Here is a 25,412-nt window from a genome sequence, read left to right on the forward strand (position 1 = left end):
ATGTGTGTCTGCACACGCTCTGCATCTCTCTCTCTCTCTCTCTCTCATTCAGCTCAGCTCCAACAATGAACTGTTCCAATTATACACTCATTTTCACATAGCTATGAGAAGCGTTAAACATGTACGCGCGTGCAGTTGCCGTACTGTATTAAAGCTTTAATCAGGATAAAACCGTATATTAAAAGCTAACATAAGCAGTAGCATTTACAAATAACAGCGTATCTAAAAGTATGAGACAACAACAAACAAAAAACATAGGCCTACCATTAAAAGCCGTGCTTGCACAGGTTCTGCACGATCCTCTTCAATAATATCCTCTGCTTCTCAATCGGGCTCAAACTGATAAGCGATATTAACGATGCCGTTGTTTACAATACAACCAGAGCACATGCCGCTGGGGAGAGGGGTGGGACGTTTAGACGCGCACTAGAGGTGGTTTAGCCAATCACAACACACTGGGCTAGCTAACCAATCAGAGCCCATCACATATTTCTGAGGGAGGGGCTTCATAAAAGAAGGAAATTATCAGCGCGTTTCTCAGAGAAGGGACAGAGTGGTGTAGAATAAAGGTACATTATGTGAAAAATAATGCGTTTTTAAAAAAACGAAGCATTAACACGTTAGACTGCACCCCATAAACACAATCAAGCCTAGAAAAAACCCAGTCAACCACCCCTTTAAGTGAGTTGCTATGCGGTTGCTGAAAAGTTCACTTCAAATATTTTCCATTTTAAATAACTGCATTGGTAATGCAGGCCTGTCCATGAAATCTGTTTTTAACGGTAAGAAATAAAAATATCTATTCTGTTTTGTGAAATATCTATTCAGCAGTAGTTTATTTTTGTGATGATTCGAGAGTTTTCTACTTAATACTGATCTTCAGCTGCTCGTTGGAGGTTATAAAGCACTTTTGTCTGTAAAACTGTTTTGGAATCCCCTGTACAAATAAATATGATTTAAATGGCAATGACAGAAAATATTTATTTAGTTTATTTTGGCTTTAGTGCAGTGTTTCAAAAACCTATTATTTAATTAAAGATTTTTTTATATTTTTATAAATTATAATAGTCGTGTATTTATGTGTAATATTTTTCTCATAAAGTATAAATACAAAAAATTATGAAATTTAAATACAAAACAGAGGACATTTTAGGGGTTCAAAGCATCCAAAAAAATGCAAAAATATTGGTTTTCAAGTTCTTATTTGAGCAACTGTGGTTGACATCAAGGTCAATCATCGTTTATGGTAACCCACTTCTGCTTCTGTTAATCAGTTGCATTATTTCAAAGTCATGTTTGACTGCATTGACCACAGTTGCTCAATAAGTTTTGTGAAACATGCTTCATCTCTAGCTGCTGTGCTGTGCTGTGGTCTGGTGTGTACATACACAGATCTCATACATACTGACAGCCTCTATCCTCTCTGAAAACCACTGCTGCCAGCACTCTACACTGATTGTTGGAAAAGTCCATTCCATTTTTTATTCACATCATTCCTTTATTCCCACTGACATTCTTTAGTCATTTATCAGAATAACAGAGCTATTGTACTGATGCAAACTTGATTTTTACATTTATAGAAACTGTGAGTGGTGCTTTCCTGTGCAAAAGTCAATGCTTAAGTCTTCAGAATGTTTTAAAGGGGTGGTTCATTGCGATTTCACTTTTTTAATGTTAGTTAGTGTCTAATGTTGCTGTTTGAGCATAAACAATATCTGCAAAGTTACGATGCTGAAAGTTCAATGTAAACGGAGATATCGTCTAAAATTCTGGCAGTTTAATGCCTGCAAAAACGGCTGGTAGGGACTACAACGAGTTACTTCCCGGGTGCGTGACATCACAAACCCAGATAAACCCTGCCCCCGGGAACACGCAACGAAGGGGGCGAGGCCATGCTGATCTGCTTTAGAGAAGATTAAGAGAAAACTAGAGGTGCACGTAAAAATCTATTCATATATGAATCGTGAGTATTTGTGAATGTGTTGCTTGCTATGCGTAATAAGTAAAAAGTACTAAAAGTAAAACATGCCCAAGTCTCCAATTTTACTTTATCGTTCACCAGGTGGAAATTTTAAGCCAAACACAGCTTTCCTCAACAAGACTCATTCATGTCTAAAGCACAAACACTGCAGGACGACACACACCCTGAAGTTTAATGCTAATGGTTAGAAGCTTGTTCAAATCACTAACTCTAAGTATAAGCAATAGACGTTACTAATAAAAAAGTACTCATGCAAAGAACATAGTATGTCACAACACGTGGTGTTCAACACATCAGAAGCTCACTACATGCACAAGTTTCAGATGAAGTACTAACTGAGCTCAAGGATTTCGTATAGTAAAGTGTTCCAGATTTGATCGAATTTCATAAAAGCTAAATAAGGTGCTGCAGGAGTCTGTCTTCATGCTATTCTGAGTGCTGCTGACACATAACTTAGAGTGACACATAACAGCTGTTTCGCTCTCTGACCACTGGATGGGTTCATAGAGTACGTGAATGAGAGAGAGTAGAATTAGAAGAATGAATGGTCACAGTTGCTGCTGGTCAGTACAGCTGTGGTTGCCAGAAATTCACTTAAAAATATGGCAACAATGTTTCAGGCATTATGGGAGGCATTTTGGTCATTTAAAACAGTCAAATGTACATAACCGATAAAAAGAAAATAACAAGAGACTTAATTATAAAAATGATATATTATTAAAGGTTTTCAATTTTCTGTGAAAATACATGAATTGTCTTGTTAAATGTAATGTAATTATCACCATAAATTATAAAATAATTCATACTTTACCAAAAAAGGGATTCACTAAAATATATATTGTATTAGTAAATCTAATATTATTTTTCACCATTTGACAATGTCCGGTAACTAACTTTAAAAATTAACAGGTTTTTACTGTAGCATTTTTATTGTATTTTCTATATATATTTTGTACAGTAAAGAAAGAGACAGCATGAATACTTGTGGACATTGAGTACTCGATGTGTGGGAATGTGTGTGAGAGTCAGAGAAATGGTTGCATAATGTCTGTTGTGCAGAGCACATTCAAATAGAGCCAGAGCAAAACAAAGCATGAACTGTTAGAGGCCTCAAGAACAAAACAACAGTCACTTATTGAGCAATGCTCACTGATGACCTTTCAGCTTGTGTGTGAAGATAGAGTTCTTTAGAAAGGTTGTGGTTATGATTATTGTTGCACAGATCACGAAAGATTTGTGAACCACCAGATGCACTGTGATCATTTCCCAGCAAAGTAATGGCAAATATTGCTCAATGGCAAGTCAAGGAAAGTTTATTTGATGTTTAATATACAGTTAGAGTATGTGGAGAGGGATTTTAGACCAGTGAAATTCCTCTGTCGCTTTATGGTGCCAAGCAGAAAAGAATATGAAGGAATGATGTTTGCTACACAAATTACTTTTCACAAAATAAATTGCTCCCAAAATAATCTTTCACATTCAGACTGTTTGTATAGTCATTTTGTAAGTAAAGAAATCGGTCATTTGTGTTCAGACAGTGAAGTCTGTATTACATGGGTTGCTATAGTAATTATATACTGTAAGCATACAGTAAGCATCAGCACGACCGCAAAAGACATAAGACAGTAGCTGTCATTACAGAATCAGAGGATGGAAAAATGGAAATTGTGCCTCTGCTCACATTTATTCATGATATTTTGCCACAATACTGAATATTTACACATTCAATTCTTTTTTTTTTTTTTTATGTTTCTTATTTATGTTTTAAAAGTCTCACCAAGGCTGCATTTATTTGACAAAAAAACAGCAATATTGTGAAATATTGCAATGTAAAATAATTCTATTGTAATATGTTTTAAAAATGTCATTTATTCCTGTGATTTAAAGCTGAATTTTCAGCATCGTCACTCCAGTCTTCAGTGTCACATGATCCTTCAGAAATCATTCTAATATGCCGAGTTGCTGCTCAAGAAACATTTCTGATTATTATCAATTTCATTTCAGTTTCATAATTTTTGGAAATCATTATAAATTTTTTCAGGATTTTTTGATGAATAGAAAGTTCTTTGTTATATAAATATATATATATATAAAACTTTTCTAACATTATAAATGTCTCTACTGTCACTTTTGATCAATTTAATCCATCCTAGCTGAATAAAAGTAATAATATCTTTTAAAAAAACTGTACTGACCCCAAATGTTTGAGCTGTTAATGTGTTGCGAATGCAAACAGCCAATTCCATACACCACAAAAATCTGATTTAGAGCCATAAAGACTGCTGTACTGTGTTAAATCAGACTGTATTCTCATTAACAGTGGTTAAAGCAGAACATGAGCATACCCCAAACTACAACCCCAACAAAAAAACCACACGCTATGCAAAGAAACCCAGTATCATGAAGGAAAAGAATAAACTGATTTCTTGTACCTGGTCTGTTTTCGGTACCCAACAGCTACTTCCAGCTCCATGGTGCGTTCAGCATCTCTCTCTCTCTCTCTCTGAGAGACAACCGCTCAACACAGTCACACAGACGCTGCGGAGGCTCAATCACTCTTTCATCCCTTTAACACTGAATCCTCTGTTTCCCCCGGTTCACTCTCAGCTCACACTCTCTTTTTTTCGCTTCTTGTCTGTAAAGTGGCATTTAGCTTCATGTCTGACGGTAGGACAGAAAAATCACAAACCAAAATGACTCTAATTCTTCTGAACAGCAATGGAGAGCAAATGGAGACTTATTACAAAGTGCAAAGCATCTTTTTTCTAAAAACAAATACAAAAAATAGGTATCTTCTAGTTTCAGAGATGCTTGTAAAAATGTCTCTAAATGAGACTATGAAAGAGTGACTGTTGAACATTAAAATTTTCCTCTGGTTATTTTTCATAAAACTAACATAAATCCTGATTGATTTGATTTGATGAGTATAATGAGTAATTAAAGGGAACATTATTGGAAAGTGTTATGAATAAAATGTCCAAAGATTTTAGATTAAAATGTATGTTTTAAGTGAAATGCTATTTGCCGTTTCTTTCATCATTTACAGTTGACCTTCTAGCATTTTTGCAGTCCTGTGGTGTGTTATTTCATAGTATAAATACAAGTACACATGATTAATATAGTCTCTCATTAAATTAACCCTTAACTTAACCCTTTTCTTTTTTTTTTTAGCAGGATTTTGCTTCTCTATTGTAAAAGTTTTTTCTGGTTTATTTTGGTTTTGTCTTGCAGAGGGTCTCAGTGGTAATGCGCTTCTGTTTCCAGCCAAGACTAATACCAGTTATGTTGTAGTATATATAGTCTTTAAGCATTTACTCAAAACTAAAACTACTTAAAGACGTCTAGCCTGAATCTATTACGAGCTCTGATGTTATTTATCAGTTCTGTGGAAGCCATCAGTCTGTATCTCATTAAATTAACCCTTAACTTAACCCTTTTCTTTTTCTTTTTAGCAGGATTTTGCTTCTCTATTGTAAAAGATGGATTTATATATTTTTTCTGGTTTATTTTGGTTTTGTCTTGCAGAGGGTCTCAGTGGTAATGCGCTTCTGTTTCCAGCCAAGACTAATACCAGTTATGTTGTAGTATATATAGTCTTTAAGCATTTACTCAAAACTAAAACTACTTAAAGACGTCTAGCCTGAATCTATTACGAGCTCTGATGTTATTTATCAGTTCTGTGGAAGCCATCAGTCTGTATTACTTTAAAAAACTCTAACAACATAATTCCTGGTGAAGAACTACACTAATCCTGCAGAGAAATATCCACCAATCAGAGAGTTGGAGCTCCGCAGGGACTGCCCCCTCCCACAGAGAGTGATGCATTCAAGTCTGTCCGTATATTAGCCTAGTTACAAATCTTATTGGTATTAATTAAACTCTAAATGCTTATATCCAGGTGTAAGAAGGTATCTCTGCTTTAAAATCTTCTTGCCGGTTTTATTTCCTAAACAATGGTGTACACTGTGTGATTATGAAATGCATCATACTATTTTTACTATACTTTGGGTAAAACTGCACCTGTTCTCCAGACCAGCAATAAACATGCAAATGGAGACAAAGAAAAATTTCTCCCGGCCGTTTTGGCCATTCCACCAAAGATGGGTGTGATTGAGCACCATCAAAAGATCCCTACCCGAACTCTCCATGCTGAGTCTTTTCCTTGAGACACATGCCTTCTGACCTTTCTGGCACTTTACTTATGAATTAACTTTATTTGAATTACCCGCTGACCAACTCCTCCTGGAAGACCCGCAAGGGACTACGCCAGCATGCCACGTTAAACTCAGCCTTTCCTACGGTGGCCGAGAGAGCTCAACGCGCTACAAATAAAGAAAACACCTGCAAATTAAGAAAACAACTTCATCAATTTGACAACACGCACACTGCAAATGCTCACAACACAAACAGATAAAGAAACGCGCTGCAAATAAAATTATTTATTTGTTTGTGTTGTGAGCATTTGCAGCACATGTGCTGTCAAACTGATGAAGATGTTTTCTTGATTTGCTGGTGCTTTTTCTATTTGCATGTGTTTTCTGACGTTGCAGCACATTGAGCTCTCTCGGCCACCATACTTTCCCGACTTTTCAGACTCTCATTCCACGTCAAAACCAATGCAAGTAACCTAGTAACTGTTAGATGCACTGTAAGTTTAGCCCATTTTTAAAAGGTGATGTTGGTTCCTTGCTGGCTCTTAGGGTTGGGAATGTGTAAAGCTTGCCATTCTGTGTCTCTCTCTGTCTCTCTCTCTCAGTTCAATTCAAATTGGCATGACTTGCACAGTATTGCCAACGCATTGACCATTGCATGAATAAAGAACTCTCTCTCTCTCTCACTCACTCAACCTTACCTTTTTGTAATCCTACATATATGCTTAGTTTAGCCGTGTTATACCTAGTCCCATTTATTAGACATTTCATTTACACACTTGATTGTCTGTGTTCACTGCTCACAAATCAAGGTCACTTAAACATTTGATTTTGTTACATGCTCTTGTGCTGTTTAGTATTAACAGTGAGAAAGCTATACTTCTTGGCCAGGAGAATAACCTTTGAGTTGATAAAAGATTGTGCTATGAGTTCAGTGGTTGAACAGATCAGTCGATTGTCAAATTAATTCTGCTACAGTTAATCCTAAAGCTGATTTAAATATTAATAATTAACTATAACAAGTTATGAGTAATTATGAATATTTCCCCCTTTCAGATAATTTGCTACATATGATTAAAAGGTCAAAAACATCACAGATTTTAGGTTAAAATTTGTGTCAATGTACAATGAAAGTGAAATGCTATTTGCTGTTTTTTCATCATTTACAGTAAATGACCTTCTAGATTTTTTGCAATCTTGTGGTGTGCTATTTTATTGTATAAATACAAGTACACATGATTAATATAGTCTCATTAAATTAACCCTTAACTGCGAACTACAAACTGCATTCAGTAACTGCAAAACTGCATGCAGTGTCACTGCAGGACACGCTGTAATGACCAACCATTGGCCCAACGACTTCTGCAAGGTTCACTTAAAGGGTTAGTTCACCCAAAAATGAAAATTCTGTCATTAATTACTCACTCTCGTGTTGTTTGAAACCCGTAAGACCTTCGTTCATCTTCGGAACACAATTTAAGATATTTTTGATGGAATCTGAGGGCTCTCTGACCCTCCCATAGACAGCAAGGTAACTACCACGTTCAAGGTCCAGAAAAGTACCACAATGATCGACAAAGTAGTCCGTGTGACATCAGTGGTTCAACTGTACGTTCAGTTACGAAGCTGATGACGTCATCACGCCGGATCTGGGTCAGCGCCGGTGCCGCCACACGCTCGCGTCATGATACTGTCGTGAACGCACGTCCACAAGTGACGCAGTAGAGACGAAAATGTGGAATAAAGTCGTTATTTTTGTTTTCTTTGCGCAAAAAAGTATTCTCGTAGCTTCGTAACTTTACAGTTGAACCACTGATGTCAATTTAAAATGTGAAAATCATCTCATGTTTTTACGCTGCAAACACAGAGTTGTAAATGTGAACTGGTGGATCGACAAGAAAATAATGCATTATAAAAATCTAAACAAATAATACCTGCAGGATAACACACATCTTTCTCACATCTCATCTTTCAATGCAAATATATATTGTGTAAACTACTTAAAGATTTGGGACATGACTTTTCTGCGACAATTCTTATATTATTAAGATTAATAATGATAATCTTCATAATATCTTGTAGTGTTTGGTGTGCCACGATTTTCAAATCTTGTAGTGTGTGCATGTTTGAGTTTTGAGAGAAGACAGTCTGTTAAGTTTCTCCTTATTCTCCAGATTTCATAATCGGTTAGGATTTAAAAGCTGCTGTAGTCTGAGCCTGGTTTAAGATTTGACCAGAAAAAGCCTCGTATTCCCAGATAATCTGGGACGAATATTGGAGCCGACTGAGGTCATGGACAAGATTTTTTCTCAGATTGTCAGGAGGGGTAAATCAGGAATAAGCTGGTCTAAAACTCCTGTAGTGTGAGCCCGGTTTAAAGGAACGTTCTCTTTGACGCGTCCAGTTTAAACAGTTTACATCTCTGTACAGACTCAGACTCAGCGTCAGGAGGTGGATGGTTTATTTTTAATGGTTTTCCAGATTGCGTGAGAGGATTATATCTAATATTTGAGAACTTCGTAAGAGCATTCTTATGGACATCTTAAAAAGATATTTGTGAATCCGACACCAAACGCACTGTGAAAACAGACTGATTTAAATTTTTCCTTTCTCTTTGGAGTGTTACAAGCTCTTGGTGCATAAAGAACATCTGTAAAGTTGCAAAGACTAAAGTCTCAAATCCAAAGAGATATTCTTTATAAAAGTTCAGAGTCAGCCACACCTACCTAAAACAGCTCGTTCTAACACGCCCCCACATATCTACCTCACTATGTGGGAAGATTTGCATAACGCCGCCCAAATGTTCACGCAAAGAAAGAAGGCGTAACTTTTATTCTCGCTGTAGTATTATTGTTGCCGCTGTTCAGTCCAAAAGAAGTTAAATAAAAAGCGCCCATCCATAAAAAAAAAAGTGTCTCACACGGCTCCGGGGGGTGAACAAAGGCCTCCTGTAGCGAATCAATGCGTTTTTGTGAGAAAAATATTCATATTCAAAACGGAATAATCACTTTAATGTAGCTTGCGCCAACAGTTGTACACTGGAAGCAGTTCTGGGTGGATGACGTATGAGGTCAGCATTGCGCATACGCCTTGGCGAACTCACACTTCGCCAAGTTGACCGTGAGCCTAGCCTCCGCCAAGCGCTTAAAAAGTGCTCTAATACGTAAAAGATGTTGCTCCCACGTACCACTATATACAACCACATCATCTAAATAGACAGCACATCCATCTAACCCAGAAGTTACATGGTTCATCAAGCGCTGAAAAGTAGCGGGTGCATTTCGAAGGCCAAAACTCATAACCGAGTAAGAATATAGCCCAGAAGGGGTAATAAAAGAAGCAATCTCTTGTGCACGAGCTGTTAACGGCACTTGCCAATATCCTTTTAGTAGATCAAATTTACTGACATACAAAGCAGAGCCAACTGAATCTACACAATCTTCCATTCAGGGCAAAGGGAAAGAGTGGTTTTGTTACATTATGTACCTTTCGATAGTCAGTACAAAAGCGATACGTCCCATCTGGCTTCCTCACTAATAAACAAGATGATGCCCAACTTGAGAAAGACGGTTTACCGATGTTATTTTCAATCATATATTTAACTTCCGACTCAAGATATTGTTGCTTATCCAAAGAAACACGATAAAAACGCTGACGTATTGGTGTTGCATTACCAACATCTATATTGTGCTCTATCAAATGAGTGCGTGAAGGAAAATCTGAGAACAACATAGGAAAATCTGAAATCAAAGCTAGCAACTCAGCTCTCTGAGGAAAAGGCAAATGTTGCACAAAATCCTCCAAGTTATTTAAAACTTCAGAGTTATTTAGTCGGGGCCGCAACATACCATCCCCAGGTTCTTTAACATCCTCTGCAACTTCCATCACAGGAGAAGCCACAGCTACTGCTACTGGAACCTTCTCCAAATCACTAGAACCAGAGTAAAAAGGTTTTAGCAAGTTTACATGGCACAACTATGAACGTCGCTTTCGTTCAGGAGTTGAAATCAGATCATTCTGATCTGAAACTTGACGAATAACCGTATATGGACCAGAAAACTTTGCACAGAATGGAGAAGCAGGAAGAGGCAACAGGGCCTTATGCATCGATGAACCTTGGATGCCCTACACACTGACACCAATTTGTGCTTTGTCCCCCCTTGAATCACTGTCGGTTGGTTGGTTTCTGAGATGTTCTGACACAGTTTTCTGGCAACAACAATTTGGCCTTTGTCAAAGTCACCCAGATGTTTATTCCTGCCCATTACTCACATTGACAACATGAACTGCTTCATGTACCATATACTATTACCCAGACCTTCACATGTGACCTTGTTTGGAGATGGTTAATCATATTCACCATATTCATCTATGGGTGGTCATAATGTTTTGGCTCATCTAATTTAAAACTATCTCAACTATTTCTCCTGGACAGCAATGAGATTTACATGGAGAGTTAATGGAGACTTTTTCTGAAGTCTGTTTCTGTTTTTTTCTAAGAAAAATATACTGTATGGATTTTTTTTTTTTTGAGACATTGAGATTTGAAAAATATTTAAAAACTAAATGAATTTTATGTCTATATATGCTATGAAGGAATTTTTTCACACATGATTGTATTGATCTGTTGTGGATGAGTCGTTATCAGAAAGTAGGGATATAGCGAAATATTATCATTGTAACAGCAAAGCTAAGATTTTAGGTTAACATTTATAAAAAAATAAAAATAAATTTATGTGAGTGTACAAAGAAAGTGTGTATTTCTGAATGCTATCAGTTTTTATTTGCAGTTCTGCTGTGTGTTATTTTATAGTATGAATCTCATTAAATCAATCCGTAACTGCATTCAGCAACTGCATAACAATGCATGCAATGTCACTGCAAGACATGTCAGCTTCCCTTTTACAGGTTAAACTAAAATAAATTAATTATTAACAACAAGATGACTGGGAGGCTCTTACCTGAATCTGGGCTCAACCCATTCTGCTAATAAATACTCGAGACACCCCTGATCATCACGACTATCTAGGAGACAAACAGCTGACCTGAAGTCATCTTCTCTCTGACGACACTTGTTGAACATTGTAAGTATTCTTATTGTGAACCTTTTGTTTCTTTGTCTCTAAAAAGTGATTGAACACTTAAGATGCAGTGAAGAGTTTATCTGCTAAAAGAAGTAATGGATTTTCTTTTGCATTTTTTGCCGTCAGACCTGCAGAAAGATGTTGGGTTTATTTTTCTGTCTTGTCTTTTTGACACCAGCGGCTACTGAAGGTACCACATTTTTCATTTATAGATTACATGGAATGTTGTGAGGGGGATTTCAGTTGTCTATTGTAAAAAAATGCATATATATATATGTATATTTATGGTTTCATTTGGTTTTGTCTGGCAGTGGGTCTCAGTGGTAAAGTACTTCTGTTTCCAGCCAAGACTGCTACCACCTTTGTTAAACTCACTCCTGAAAAGCCACTGAGTCTTTCAGCATTCACACTCTGCATGCGTGTCTCGACGGAGCTCCAGGGACAGAGGCAGATCATTCTCTTCACTTACCGCACACCCGAGGTTGATGAACTCAACGTGTGGAGAGAGAAAGACGGTCGCGTGGCCTTGCGTATTCAGTCTAGTGGTGATGCAGCATTTTTCCTTCTGCCTCCTCTCTCCACCTTCCAGACTCACCTGTGTGTCACCTGGAACTCTGCGACTGGTCTCACTGCCTTCTGGGTGGATGGACAACGCAGTGTGTTCCAGATCTATAGAAAAGGTCTGTCAATCCGTCCTGGCGGCACCGTCCTGCTCGGCCAAGATGCTGATAAATATCTGGGTGCCTTTGACGCAGAGCAGAGCTTTGTAGGAGAAATTACAGATGTGCAAATGTGGGATCATGTTCTCTCTGGCAGTCAGATTAGGGCGGTTTATTCAAACCAGGAACCGTATGTGCCGAAGGGAAACGTGTTTGACTGGAACACCATCAAATATGAGATCAATGGAGATGTGGTGGTGGCTCAAAATAACTGATTCTGATCAGGTGTAACATCACACAGTTGTGTCAATCTCTATAATCTGTTCATCTGTGTTGACTTGCAAAGCTGTAAGGGCTAACAAATACATTTTTCTCAGCATTACAACTGCAGTGTCTGTGCATAATTTGAAAAAAAGTTTCAAAAATGTTCTAAATCATTTAATTTCAGTCTAGTAACTGTTTTCTCACAAAAAAAATATGATGAAATAGGCCTAATATTTTTCCCCAAAGTTTCCTTGACAGAAAAAGAGGTGTGAGTAAAAATTTACATACAAGTTAAATGGTACTTAAAGTGGTGAAACACTTTGAAGAATTGTGACTTTGTGAACATAAATTTTAACCTAAAATCTTGATGTTAAAAAAATTGGGCTGGCCTCATTAAAACAGTCCCATAGTGACATCTAGTGTCCGTAGCGAAATTAATGTCTTAAGTGTGTAAAAATGTGCCGAAGGGAAACATGTTTGACTGGAACACCATCAAATATTATGGCAAATGATAATAATTTCTGATCAGGTCACACATCAATGTCACACATTTGTGTCAGTCTCTATAAACTCACAGTTGTGTTGGGGGTAACGCATTACAAGTAACGCGAGTTACGTAATCAGATTACTTTTTTCAAATTTGGTGAGAAAAGGCTTTTATATTTGCTAAAAATATAACTTTTTTTATTTTAAAAACAAACAAGCAAGCCCTGTCCAGATTTTAAAAGTAATGCAAAAGTAACGTAACGCATTACTTTCCATAAAAAGTAACTAAGTACCGTAATTAGTTACTTTTTTATGGAGTAACGCAATATTGTAATGCATTACTTTTTAAAATAACTTTCCCCAACACTGCTCACAGTTGTCAATATCTGGAAGCTGTTCATCTGTTTTAATGGCTTACTAATAAAAAAAAAATTCTCAGCGTTCAACTGCAGTGTCTGTGCATAATTTGGAAAAAGAGTTTCAAAAATGTAAATCGCTTAACTTCAGTCTAGTAATTTGTTAATCTGAAAAAAAAAAAAAAAAAGGACATATTTTTCCCTAAAGTTTACTTTACTAAAAAAGAGGTGTGATTTGATAATCCCATTCATTTTCTCCACAGGGAAACTGATAACTGATTTTAAAGTTTAATGGAAGCCTGTAAAGACAGATCTATGAGTTCTGAAGTCAAGTTATCAATGATATATAGAATCTGTTATAAAAAATAAAAAATAAACATAATCCTGCAGAGAAGTATCCACCAATCAGAGAACTGGAGAGCTGACTCAATCTTTTGTAACATAATTGTCATTCAAAGTGTAAAATACATGCTCAAACACATTTAAAGGGATTTAAAGGTGACATGACACACAAGAGGTCTGGTCTTTTAACCATGAAAACATCCTGCACTTCCTTCTTGTTATAAACAAATATTTATTTTATCAGACTCTAAATAAAACTCATTTGGATATTGTGGGATTTGTGATGTCACATATGCAAATATATTTGCTTATGACTGCTTCCAGAGCAGAGCTGTTGGAAAACTTTGATCTCGTGGTCATGTGGTTGAACAAGCTACAAATAGTTAAAAATGAACCAGCGCTGTCCATCTGTTTGAATGGGTTTAATCCAGACAGACAGCAACAGCGGCTATATTTGCAGCATTTTTTGGTAAATATTAACACAAAATGTCCATTGATTATTATGTTTGCAGTAGCATTTTTTTCTGTGGAGTTATAGAGAGAGAAATTTAATCAGTTTTTCTTGTGTGTAATTTTTTGAGAGAATGGGGATGCTTTCATAACATCTGTTTTTCATTTTCAAGGTTACATTATATATTTGTTGTTTTATTTCTGTTTATGTTATTACATTAATTTTTATATTTTTATGTTGAGTAACAACATAGAGGTTAACTCATCTCTTTCTCTGCAAAGTATAAACTGGACATGACAATTTCTGTCACAGTTCTTAAAATATTATTAAGATGAATAATGATAGACTTAATACCATGTAGTGTGTGATGCGCCACGATTTTCAAATATTGTAGTGTGTGAGTGTTTGAGTTTTGAGAGAAGACGATCTGTAAAGCTTCTCCTTGTTCTCCTGATTTCATAATCCTGGATTGGATTTCTGGAGGTTCGGCCAAGATTTTTTTCTCAGATTGTCAGGTAAATCGGGGATAAATCGGCCTAAAACTATAGTGTGAAGCCAGTTTAAAAGAAGATCCTCTTTGACGCGTCCAGTTTAACAGCTCGTTTGCGTCTCTGTAGAGACTTCAGAAGGACCTCCGTGGCAGGAGGTGAATAGATTATTTTTAATAATTTCCCAGATCACGCCTGAGTATTATATGTTTGTTCGTAGCATTTGATTATTTGATTGGTTTGTAAAAGAGGCACAGTGTAATAGAGAGTTCACAATGAAACTTATGTTGCCAGATAAAGCAGCCAACTGTATTGGATCTGACAGCAGCTGCATCGCAAACTGTAAGTAAAAAAATTCAGAATGGTTTTTATATGGATGATGTTTTCAAAACACTTACATGCAATAGTGAGGGGGCATTGATACTACAGTATTTCCTATGCACAGTGCTGGTATTACTTACGAACTGTAGTGCATTACTGATTACAGATTACATGATGAAAACTGTAGTTAGTAATGTAATCTAGGTTACACCTTTTAGGTAATTTATTCTGACTACTTTTTAGATTTACTTTTTTTCAAACTTGCTTTAAACATACCATATTAATATAAAAAAGTAAAGAGAAAGAAAATATATTCCATTTTTTATATCAACATCACAAAATGCATTAAACTTTACACCAGGAATTCCCAAACTTGGCTTAATGTAAGGACTGCAGTGGGTTTGTGAGTTGATAATAATTAATTAAATCATAAAAAGTTACATAAAAATTATTTAAACACTTGAACACTAAAAATCTTCCAGGTTTGAAATATTTTGTCCAGACCTCCAGAATCAGCAGTTAGCACTGGATATAATGCCAACACAGTGTTTAGTAACTTAGATAATTATATGTTTCATACATGGTACAATAGCTTGAGAGGTGCTAGAGCAAGCATGGTTTACACATTTATTTGCATGACATGTTATGATACACGGTAGGATTTTAGAAAGGTAAATTAAAATTGAAAAAAATAAGATTTAGGGAGAATTTTTTTTTTTTATAAATCACTGCCATTGTGTGAATAAAATGTAATCCATAAAGTAACTGTAATGTGATTATGCACATTCTAAAATGTAATAAAATAATTACAAGTGCTTAATTTTTGGAATCTAATTATGTAATCAGATTACATGTAATCAGTTACTGTCCAGCACTGCCAATGCAGTGATGTTAGCCAATCATAACAGTGGTCCTTTACTCACAAGTCTTAAAGGGGTCATATGATGCGATTTCAATTTTTCCTTTCTCTTTGGAGTGTTACAAGCTCTTGGTGCATAAAGAAGATCTGTAAAGTTGCACAGACTAAAGTCTCAAATCCAAAGAGATATTCTTTATAAAAGTTAAGAGTCAACCACGCCTACCTAAAATGGCTCGTTCTAACACGCCCCCACATATCTACATCACTATGTGGGAAGATTTGCATAACGCCACCCAAATGTTCACGCAAAGAAAGAAGGCGTAACTTTTATTCTCGCTGTAGTTCAACAATAGTTGCTGCCGCCATGTCGTGAAGACGCGTGTGTGTTTGTGTTCTGTGTGTTTCGTTGTGAAAGCGAAACTACTTTGTTTGGCCTTCCAAAAGAGGACAATATCTGCTTCGTCATGCCTGGAGCTAATCCGTGCTGGGTCGAATCCGCCGGCCGTGCCGTTCTCAAGTCCGCCCGCCTCTGCTCACACTAGCCCGCCGTGTGTTTCGTTGTGAAAGTTAAACTACTTTGTTTGGCCTTCCAAAAGAGGACACAACTAGAAATCAGTGGTTAAGTTGTATTTACAACACTGTTCCAGAACACTTCAACCCAAATATTCAGATGTGTCCAGCGCATTTTATGGAATTTTTATGGACTGTTTCCTGATCCTGGTAGAGTAGACTACAATGCCGGCTGTTCTGACTCACAGACTGTAAGTACGTTTTTTATATTTAAAGAGTTTTAATATTTTATATTGGCGGCACCGTCCTGCTCGGCCAAGATGCTGATGCATATTTGAGCACCTTTGACGCAGAGCAGAGTTTTGTAGGAGAAATTACAGATGTGCAAATGTGGGACTATGTTCTCTCTGGCAGTCTAATTAGGGCAGTTTATTCAAACCAGGAACCGTATGTGCCGAAGGGAAACCTGTTTGACTGGAACACCATCAAATATGACATTACTGGAGATGTGGTGGCTCAAAATAACTGATTCTGATCTGTAACATCTCACAATCTCTGTAACCTGTTTATTTGTTTTAATGACTTAGAAAGCAGTAAGGGTTAACAAATAAAGTTTTTCTCAGCATTACAACTGCAGTGTCTGTGCAGGTTAACAGCGCAATTCCTGGTGAAGAACTACACTACCCATAATCCTACAGATAAATATCCACCAATCAGAGGATTGGAGCTCTGCAGGGACTGCCCACTCTCATATTTCGATTCATCTGGTTATTTTGCATAAAATCAAACTGTCCTAACTAGAATTATAATAGGGCTGTCAAACTGATTAATCACAATAGCATCCAAAATAAATGTTTGTGTTTACATAATATATGCTTGTTTACTGTGTATATTATGGGTATGTATTCAAAATATTTACATACATATGCATGCATGTATGTGTATTTATATATACATATAAATATACACAGTAAAAACATATATTATGTAAACAAACTTTTATTTTGGATCGCGATTAATTGATTTGACAGCCCTAAATTATAATGAACTTTAAATCAATAATTTCATTTATAAGACTTTTAAAATTATATTATTTACAATGCTAAATGGGATTGTAGTTAATTTCTTCATTAAAGTTGAAGAGTAGTTTCATGTACAACTTCATGTAGTTTGCGCCAACAGTTGTACACGGAAGCAGCTCCGGGCGGATGACGTATGAGGTCAGCGCTGCGCATGCGCCGGTGAGTCTCGTGAAAACCAACGTTTGTTAACAGGAGCAAAGGAAGCGTGAAAAATAACTGATTATGATCAGGTGTAATGTCACATACATACAAAGTGTACAAAGCTTTTAAAGCTAACCAATAAATATGAGCATTACGCAGAACTTTTGAGCTGTGTTCTTGTATGAAATGCACTATATACTGTATAATATGCTGCTGCTGTCTGGTGGTCATATGCAGGCAGTGCAGTTCTCATTGCATAAATACAGATAAAGTGTTGTCTTCATTTATACAAAGCAATGTTTTAACATCTATATCTCATTATTAAGCCACAAACCTAGGCAAAGAAAACTATTTGAAAATCAATTAATAAAAATAATGATTTATAAAATCATATAACACACATTGACAGCTCCTGTGATCCTGAATGGGAAAACAGACCAAAGTCAACTTTTTGTCAAGATTACAAAAACGTAAAAAAAAAAAATAGCTTGCTCTGTCTACCTGTTTGACATTTGTTATCATCTGTTCATTTGGTTGACAGAGAAATACAGAGGAAGAGACATTTGAAAACCTCTTTTTGTCCTTTAATGAGTTTTCTGTCTCATGATTGTGTGAATCCTCACAAAGCATCTTTTGTTGGTTTGTCTGATGACATGATGGTGCAAGGAGGGAAGCGGCTCAGCAGCGTTTCTTTACTCCGAGACAGAAATAAACACCCTTCTGCTACGCAGTAAGTATTCTGGAAGTCTTGCCTTGTTTAGTCATAATTTATATATCATTGAAAATCATCTCAACTTAGATGCATAATGATACTAAATGTTACAGTGTAGTAATAGTAGTGATAATAATAATAATAATAATAATAATGCAGCTCTGTAATTCGATACCAATGGCACACCAGTGTTATTTTAGTATCGCTGAGATACTAGTTTTGATTAATATTTTTAATTCGTTTTTATTTTTATATTTTGTTTTCATTTAAATTTTGCTTCAATTTGTAGGTTTTTTGCCATTTTTATTTTACTTTTTTTATATGTCGGTAACACTTTATAATAAGGTTCTATTTGTTAAGTATATTTAATGCATTAACTAACATTAACAATGAGCAATACGCAGTTACAGTATTTATTAATCTTCGTTAACATTAGTTAATAAAATACAACTGTTCATTGTTAGTCCATGTTAGCTCAGGTCCATTAAATAACATTAATAAACTTTCGATTTTAAATTATGTATTAGTAAATGTTGGAATCAACATGAACTAAGATCAACAAATCAAATGCTTTATAAGTATTTGTCGTTGTTAGTATTTGTTAACTAAGTTTAACAAATGGAACCTTATTGTAAAATGTTACCATTTTTTTTCCATTTCAATTGTAGCTTTAGTTATTTTAAGCACAATTATAGTATTTAATTTGCACAGTGGTTTTTATGTATGTATTTTTTCTAATTTATTTGCATTATGAGTTTTAGAACAATTTTACTTCTAGAACAAAATTTATTTGCAAAATATTTTTTTCCCTTTTAAAAACTATAAATTATATATAATTAAACTGTACATTACAAATGTACTTATCCATGTATGTATGCCTATGTATTATTATTTCATTGTTCCGTTTCCTTCAGACCTGCAGCAAGATGTTGGTGCCGGTGGTTTTGTTTTTCTATCTGCTCTCTCTGAATCCAGCAGCTACAGAAGGTACGTTCAAATTTAATACAGCAGGAGTTTGTGCTTGTTTTGTGTTTGCTACAGTATTTTATTTTGTCTTGCAGTGGGTCTTGCTGGTAAAGTGCTTCTGTTCCCGTACGAGACGGATTTCAGCTACGTTAAACTCACACCTAAAAAGCCATTGGGCCTTACAGCGTTGACTCTCTGCATGCGTGTCGCGACGGAGCTCCAGGGCGAGCGTCAGATCATTCTCTTCGCCTACCGGACGCCAGACTTTGACGAGCTCAACGTGTGGAGAGAGAAAGACGGTCGTGTGTCCTTCTACCTCAGTGGCGACGGAGCGTTCTTCCACCTGCCTCCTCTCTCCACCTTCCGGACTCACCTGTGCCTCACCTGGGCCTCGCGCACCGGACTCACGGCCTTCTGGGTGGACGGACGCCGCAGCGCGCTTCAGCTGTCATAAGTAAACATGCAAATATTTTTGCATTACAACAGTTTTTATTAGTTTTTTTTTTATTATTATTATTATTTTGGGGGGAGATAATCGATGGCTGATGAATCTTATTTAAAAGTGAACTAATAGATTGATCAGTCGTAACTCAAATATTAAACCTAGAAGTTTAATATCCCTTACAAAAATGAACCATGGGTTTACTACAAATAAAACCAGAAAACCATGGTTACTACAGTTAAACCTTAGAGTGGTAACTACAAATTAACCATGGTTTCACTACACTAACCATAGTTTAACCATGGTATTTGTAGTAAAACTGTGGTTATACAAATGGTAGGCTAATCAATTCGCCAAAAAAAAAAAAACATGGTTACTACACTTTTACTACAATAAAACCATGGTTAATTTAAGCGTACTGTACTAACAGTAATAGCCTATTTATGTCACAGTAACAGTTTTCATTAGACTAATCTTTACCTGCTCAAATAACTGACACTCAATTTTATCATTCGATTTAGTAACTAAGATATCTGCTAAGAACTTAAATTAAATGTAGATGTAACAATGTGTCTGTATTTAAAACCGGTGATGTAATAATCTTTGCTCAAATAACTGACACTTACTCAATTTTATCATTCGATTTAGTAACTAAGATATCTGCTAAGAACTTAAATTAAATGTAGATGTAACAATGTGTCTGTATTTAAAAACGGTGATGTAATAAATGATATATTTGTCGATGTTTGTTTTTCCTGCACTTTCTCCATGTGGCACCACACCAGTTCTGAATCACGTGTAACCCATTCAATAACAGCTATTTAATAATTAATAGGACTGCATCCATCTTAATTTTAAACGAGGAAGTAAGCTATTTTCGGATTCATTAGCTATATAGGTAAATAACGAAGTAGCTATAACAAAGTGTATTAAGTAATATATCACAAATAGCAAAAATAACAAGTAGGCCTAGGCTATATAGTCTGCAATATCAAGCAGCATAATGGGCTGTTTTTGCACAGGTAAAATAACGAGGTGAATGAAACCGGAAGCCTGCACATTCCAATTACAATTACACATTCTTACTTCTTGATATGGTCGACTGTACATTTTTTAAATATGAGAACTTTAATAATGTCAGTATTTAATATGCAGGACACAAAGGGGCAAAACTTTGTTGAGATCTGCTTTATTTTGTATGTCTGTCACCAGAGTTTAAATAATGATGTGTTGAAACATGATTGATTAGATACCGAGATGTTATTTCCATTCATTACACATTAGCTACAGAACTATGGCAAATTTTTTTTTCAGCGACAAGAAGATACATTTCCAATCATAGCTTAGGTCTACATTTAGGATTTATTCATTATTATTTTTATTCAAATGCGTTATATGTTCACGTAGACAACAAATAAAAATAAGTTAAAATAAGTTATTAAATAAACATATAAATATAAATATAAAGTTATTATAAACTTAAGTTAAATACGTTTTTTCTTTAAATGGGACATATGTGAACATATTTTCTTGGATTGAAATATATTGAGTGCAAAATATATTTTAAGAAACGTTTTTTTTTTAATCATTTTTTTAAATATATTTTAAAAAAATACAAAAATATATTGGTAGGAAATATATTTACACAAATATATTTTGAAACATGTTTTTAGCAAATATATTTTTTTGCTTTTTTGTATATTTTGAAATATACTTAAAAATATATATTTGAAAATATTTAGAATTTTTTGCCATATGAATTGGATGTCTCACATGTTCACAGAAAAATATCTCACTTCCGCATTACAAAATAAGGTGGATATCATGACATAAGTTGAATCATTGGGGAATATGTAAATGATATACATTTTAAATAAAAATATTAATATATATGAGAAAAAGCCCACAATATATTAATGCACAATCCTATTCCAAAATCTTCATTTGCTTTGACCTAAAATTCATATTACCCGCCATGTAAAAAATGCTATTGCATGCAAAACGTCATTACTTTTTGTCAAGTGTAACTCTCATTCACAGATAGCTGTATGTATAAAACTGAGCACAGATTAAGAGAGTGAGAGAGTTTCCACACTGGCACATCTTACCCCACTGAAGAAGGCCGCTGATCGTGTGATGCTCAGAGTGAAGTGTTTCTGGAGCGCTTCACCTCCAGACAGTGATGTAGCTGTGAGGAATCACATGTAACATCACAACACTCTAGATAGAGGAAGAACCTACTCATCTCTATGCTATTTCATTCTGTGGAAGACAAAGGAAGGAATACTGCAGAATATCCAGAGGGCTCTTTATAATAATAGGACTTGGGATGTAGAAGCCATACTTATGAATAGAGACAGACATACATACAGAAGTCATACTTATACAGATTACATATACAGAGATATGAAGCCATACTTCCACAAATGTCATTTAAACCAGTTAGCAAGCAGTTTTACTTCTGTAATGTAATGTGTTTTAGAAAGAGCAGTTTGGACAGTCTTGAAAACATTTTTCAAACAAACAAACAAACAAAATAAGGGTTTGGAACAACGTCAAGGTCAAAAAGTAAAGCAAATCTCTGGGGTTTGTGAGGTGGTGCAAAGCTAATAATGAAATCATAAAGGGTTATTATAGTTAATTAATACTAAAACCACAAAAACTTGAAATAAAATGAACTTTTATATTTCATTTTTTGTTTAAAGTCTTAACAGTCTAAGGCAACATTGCTCACTTTCATTTAGTTTAACTTGATACTAAAACAGTACTAAAATAATTGGAAATTATATATATATAAATTCATAATATTAATAATAAAAATCTAGATGATCCTAATATAACAGCTTTACACACAAAAATTAAGTTCAATAAGTGTCAATATGTTGCCAAATTCATCAATTATGAAATATATTAAATTCTGCTGTAAAGAAGAAATGTATTCATTTATAGAAGTCAACAGTGTCAATTCTGTTCAATAACAGTATCAGTATCAATTATAAATCTAAATTTTTTTTTTTTTAAACTTGCATATTTTATTTATTTACCTGGATGTCATGTGACCATTAACCAATGAATAATAATGATAATAATAATAATAACCAATAATAATGTTAAATTACTGACATAATAACTTAAAATCTCAGGAAGGACGTCAGAGGGGTTTGACTGACACAAAAGTTTGAGAATCTCTGCTTTAAAGTATTAAAGCTGACAAATTGTGCATATTAATTTATAAAATATTAATGAAAGCCAATCATTATTGCATTTTTTATTTAAATTTGAAAAAGCATGCCAGAATACACATGTGTAGTATACAGGTTATTGTATTTTATACGCATTATGTAGTAAACATGCGTGTCTTCTGAGGATGAGAGACAGACAGACAGAGGGAGTGGGGGTTACTCTGGGCATGTGTCTGCGTGTATGTGCTGGTAAAAAGTTTTCCACATGACGGACGAGAGGCGGCGCGGGGCAGGCTGCTGGGCCAGACAGCAGGAGCGTGTGTGTGTGTGTGTGTGTGTGTGTGTGTGAGAGACAGCAGGACAACATTCTGGACCCCTTCAAGCAACTCCAAATAGATTTCAAGGCAAAAGATATTTGCATAAGTAAGACAGGGCTAAAAGCCATGGTGGAGAGTGACTCGTGTTCACTGAACAGATGGAAATCTCTCTGGGCTCTCCTGCAGAAATTACAACTTATTAGAACATCAGTGTGTGTGTGTGTGTGTGTGTGTGTGTGTGTGTGTGTGTGTGTGTGTCCTGAAAAACCCCACCACACAAGAGCCGAGCTTGAGTTTAACATTGAGTTGTCATTACATTGACATGAACTAACAATGAGTAATATGATTTTACAGCATTTGTTTATCTGTATTAATGTTAGTTAATCAAATTGTTCAAGTGCATTAAGTAATGTTAACAAATCATTTGATTTTACAAAAGTATTAATAAATGCATTAATAAATGCTGAAATGAACAAGGAGAAATAAATGCTGTAAAATAGTTAAATGTTAGTTGGTGATGATTTGTTTTAATAGCAAATACAAATGCATGACAGTACGACATATAATACTGTTCACAAGTTTTGAGGTTAGTAAGATGGTTTTTTTTTTTAAAGAAGGCTCTTTTGCTCACCAAGGCTGCATTTATCTCATTAAAAATACAGTAAAAACAGTAATAATGTGAAATATTATTACAATTTAAAATAACTGTTTTCTATTTTAAGATATTTTAAAACATAATTTATTTCTGATGCAAAGCTGAAATTTCAGCATCATTACTCCAGGCTTCAGTCCTGATTATTATCAACACTGAAAACAGATGTGTTCATATTTTTGCATATAGTACATAATTTTTATACGATTTTCTAAGATTTCCGGGTCTGAATGTCATGTTTTAAAATGTACTGATATTTTCAGGTTTTCCCAGTCATGGAAAATATCAGTACATTTTCAAACTATGACATTGAAAATACTTTTAAAAAAACTAACTAACTCATTCATTCATCCATTCATAAATAAATAAATTTGAATTTTGGAAAATGGTTTGAATGCCAATTATGATTTAATGATGCGGACATAAAAATGTCCTTTCAAGATATTTTATAATGCATTTTATAATGTATTAATAAAATTAAAACAAACTAAAATATAACACATAAAAAATTGAATAAAATTTTTTTTGATAAATATAAATAAATAAACAATATACTAAAAAAATGTAAATATACCATTAAATAAAACTGAGTTATCAGGGAGGATAAAGTGGGAAAAAAGCATTATAAATGTAGTTAATTTAACTTGCACCTTGTAAGGAACCCCTTGCTCTTGTAACTCTCACATCTCATTTGCGCTTATTCATATTCAGACCCAGTGAGTCACAAAACAAACAAGAGTCTGATATCAGTCTGATGTGTCCACCAGGAACAAATATGAACATGTATTTTTGAGCTTGTGTGCATGAGGCTGATGAAATGACGACAGTCATTTTGTTTTTGTTGAACTATTGCTAAAAAGTCATAAGAATGGACAACAAATAATCCAAATACTCTCAAACGAGAAACGGCGGAATCTTGCGTCGCCTGCATGATCACCATGACTCAACATTTCAGAGCAGAAGTGCTAAAGAGAGTCAGAGGAACTTACAGCAATCAGCGTTTGCAGGGTCTGATGTCGTACTTCACTGTACATGCAGTAATTGCAACGAAGGAACCAAGTATGTTTAAAAAAAGACATTTCTCTGTCTCTGTCTCTCTCTCTCTCTCTGCAGTACAATGTTGCTTCCCTCTAGGCAAAATGAAAAATTCACCACTGGGCCCCATTAGAGTCAAACCGGATCAGGACAAAAGGAGCAGCACTAACACACACACACACACACACACACACACACTTAGCAACGCAAATATAGAATTTAAAACTGTACGATCTCCGTCTGAGCGCCGCGTGTGACGCTCCTCGTTCACTAGAACTCTCTTCCGTGTCATACGAGAGCTTTCAGAGGCGTGTGAAGACTCATGACCTGCTGGACACCACAGACACGACCAGCACCCGGAAGCTACTTCAGAACTACACAACAAGTAGCTACTAACAGAAAATAGTTTAAGACATTTAATGACTACAAGATTTTTATGGAGGCAACATCAGTTAAAAACTATGAAATTGTATCATTGATTTTTAAAAACAGCAGCACATAAACAAGGAGAATTGCAACGTACTAAATAGATCCATTTACAATAAAACATTGGATTTTGAATAAACAAACCAAAACTCATTATCTATACTGAATTTATCCTGAAAGCATAAATATTTCCAAGATTTTCTAAGATTTACAGGTCTGAATGTCAGTTTGAAAATACACTGATATTATTTACTGATGAAAAAACTGTCCTGTCAATATTTAAATATTCAAAGAAGTGTACATTTTATAATATGTCTGCTAATAATAAAATAAAATAAAATAAATATAGAATAAAAAATATATAGTTAAAAATAATAAATGAATGAAAAATACTAAAAGAAAGTGAAGAGATGAAATAAAAGAAAAATATATAATAAAATAAAAACAATAAATAAATATTGTATACTAAAATTACAACAAAACAAAAATAAAATAGAACATATAT

At 35.0% G+C, this 25,412-nt stretch overlaps 4 protein-coding genes across 5 annotated transcripts in view; 3 read left to right on the forward strand and 1 right to left on the reverse strand.

Moving 5' to 3' along the window:
* Nucleotides 1–10,008, reverse strand: part of plekha4 (pleckstrin homology domain containing A4) — a 21,678-nt gene extending 11,670 nt beyond the window's left edge. Inside the window, exon 1 of one of the 2 annotated variants that reach the window (XM_016562454.1) lies at nt 9,981–10,008. In XM_016562454.1, the coding sequence (XP_016417940.1) occupies nt 9,981–10,001 (21 nt within the window). In that variant the 5' untranslated portion in view covers nt 10,002–10,008. Of the gene's footprint in view, nt 1–4,413; nt 4,551–9,980 lie in introns of those variants that run through there. The other variant, XM_016562455.1, reaches the window with a different exon arrangement.
* A 1,170-nt stretch (nt 10,009–11,178) lies between these two features.
* On the forward strand, nt 11,179–12,257 carry LOC107747887 (pentraxin fusion protein-like). The gene is made up of 3 exons (XM_016562500.1): nt 11,179–11,216; nt 11,343–11,406; nt 11,528–12,257. The coding sequence occupies exons 2-3, from the start codon at nt 11,355–11,357 to the stop codon at nt 12,148–12,150; spliced, it is 675 nt and encodes a 224-aa protein (XP_016417986.1). The 5' UTR covers nt 11,179–11,216; nt 11,343–11,354; the 3' UTR covers nt 12,151–12,257.
* A 5,563-nt stretch (nt 12,258–17,820) lies between these two features.
* LOC107747877 (pentraxin fusion protein-like) lies at nt 17,821–19,307 on the forward strand. Its single transcript, XM_016562494.1, has 3 exons — nt 17,821–17,905; nt 18,802–18,874; nt 18,949–19,307. The coding sequence occupies exons 2-3, from the start codon at nt 18,814–18,816 to the stop codon at nt 19,305–19,307; spliced, it is 420 nt and encodes a 139-aa protein (XP_016417980.1). The 5' UTR covers nt 17,821–17,905; nt 18,802–18,813.
* A 5,077-nt stretch (nt 19,308–24,384) lies between these two features.
* LOC107747878 (ATP-dependent RNA helicase A-like) overlaps nt 24,385–25,412 on the forward strand; it is a 21,180-nt gene continuing 20,152 nt past the window's right edge. Inside the window, exon 1 of the mRNA XM_016562495.1 lies at nt 24,385–24,474. Coding sequence (XP_016417981.1) covers nt 24,385–24,474 — 90 coding nt within the window. The remainder of the gene's footprint in view (nt 24,475–25,412) is intronic.

Source organism: Sinocyclocheilus rhinocerous, unplaced genomic scaffold, assembly GCF_001515625.1.
Source record: "Sinocyclocheilus rhinocerous isolate Xijiao unplaced genomic scaffold, SAMN03320098_v1.1 scaffold799, whole genome shotgun sequence".
NCBI lineage: Eukaryota > Metazoa > Chordata > Actinopteri > Cypriniformes > Cyprinidae > Sinocyclocheilus > Sinocyclocheilus rhinocerous.

Excerpts from the sequence above, each read along its gene's own strand:
- LOC107747887 (XM_016562500.1), top strand. The coding sequence starts at position 11,355 with ATGTTGGGTTTATTTTTCTGTCTTGTCTTTTTGACACCAGCGGCTACT. Across the intron at positions 11,407-11,527 it reads GACACCAGCGGCTACTGAAG|TGGGTCTCAGTGGTAAAGTA; the intron begins GTACCACATTTT and ends TTTGTCTGGCAG.
- LOC107747877 (XM_016562494.1), top strand. The coding sequence starts at position 18,814 with ATGTTGGTGCCGGTGGTTTTGTTTTTCTATCTGCTCTCTCTGAATCCA. Across the intron at positions 18,875-18,948 it reads GAATCCAGCAGCTACAGAAG|TGGGTCTTGCTGGTAAAGTG; the intron begins GTACGTTCAAAT and ends TTTGTCTTGCAG.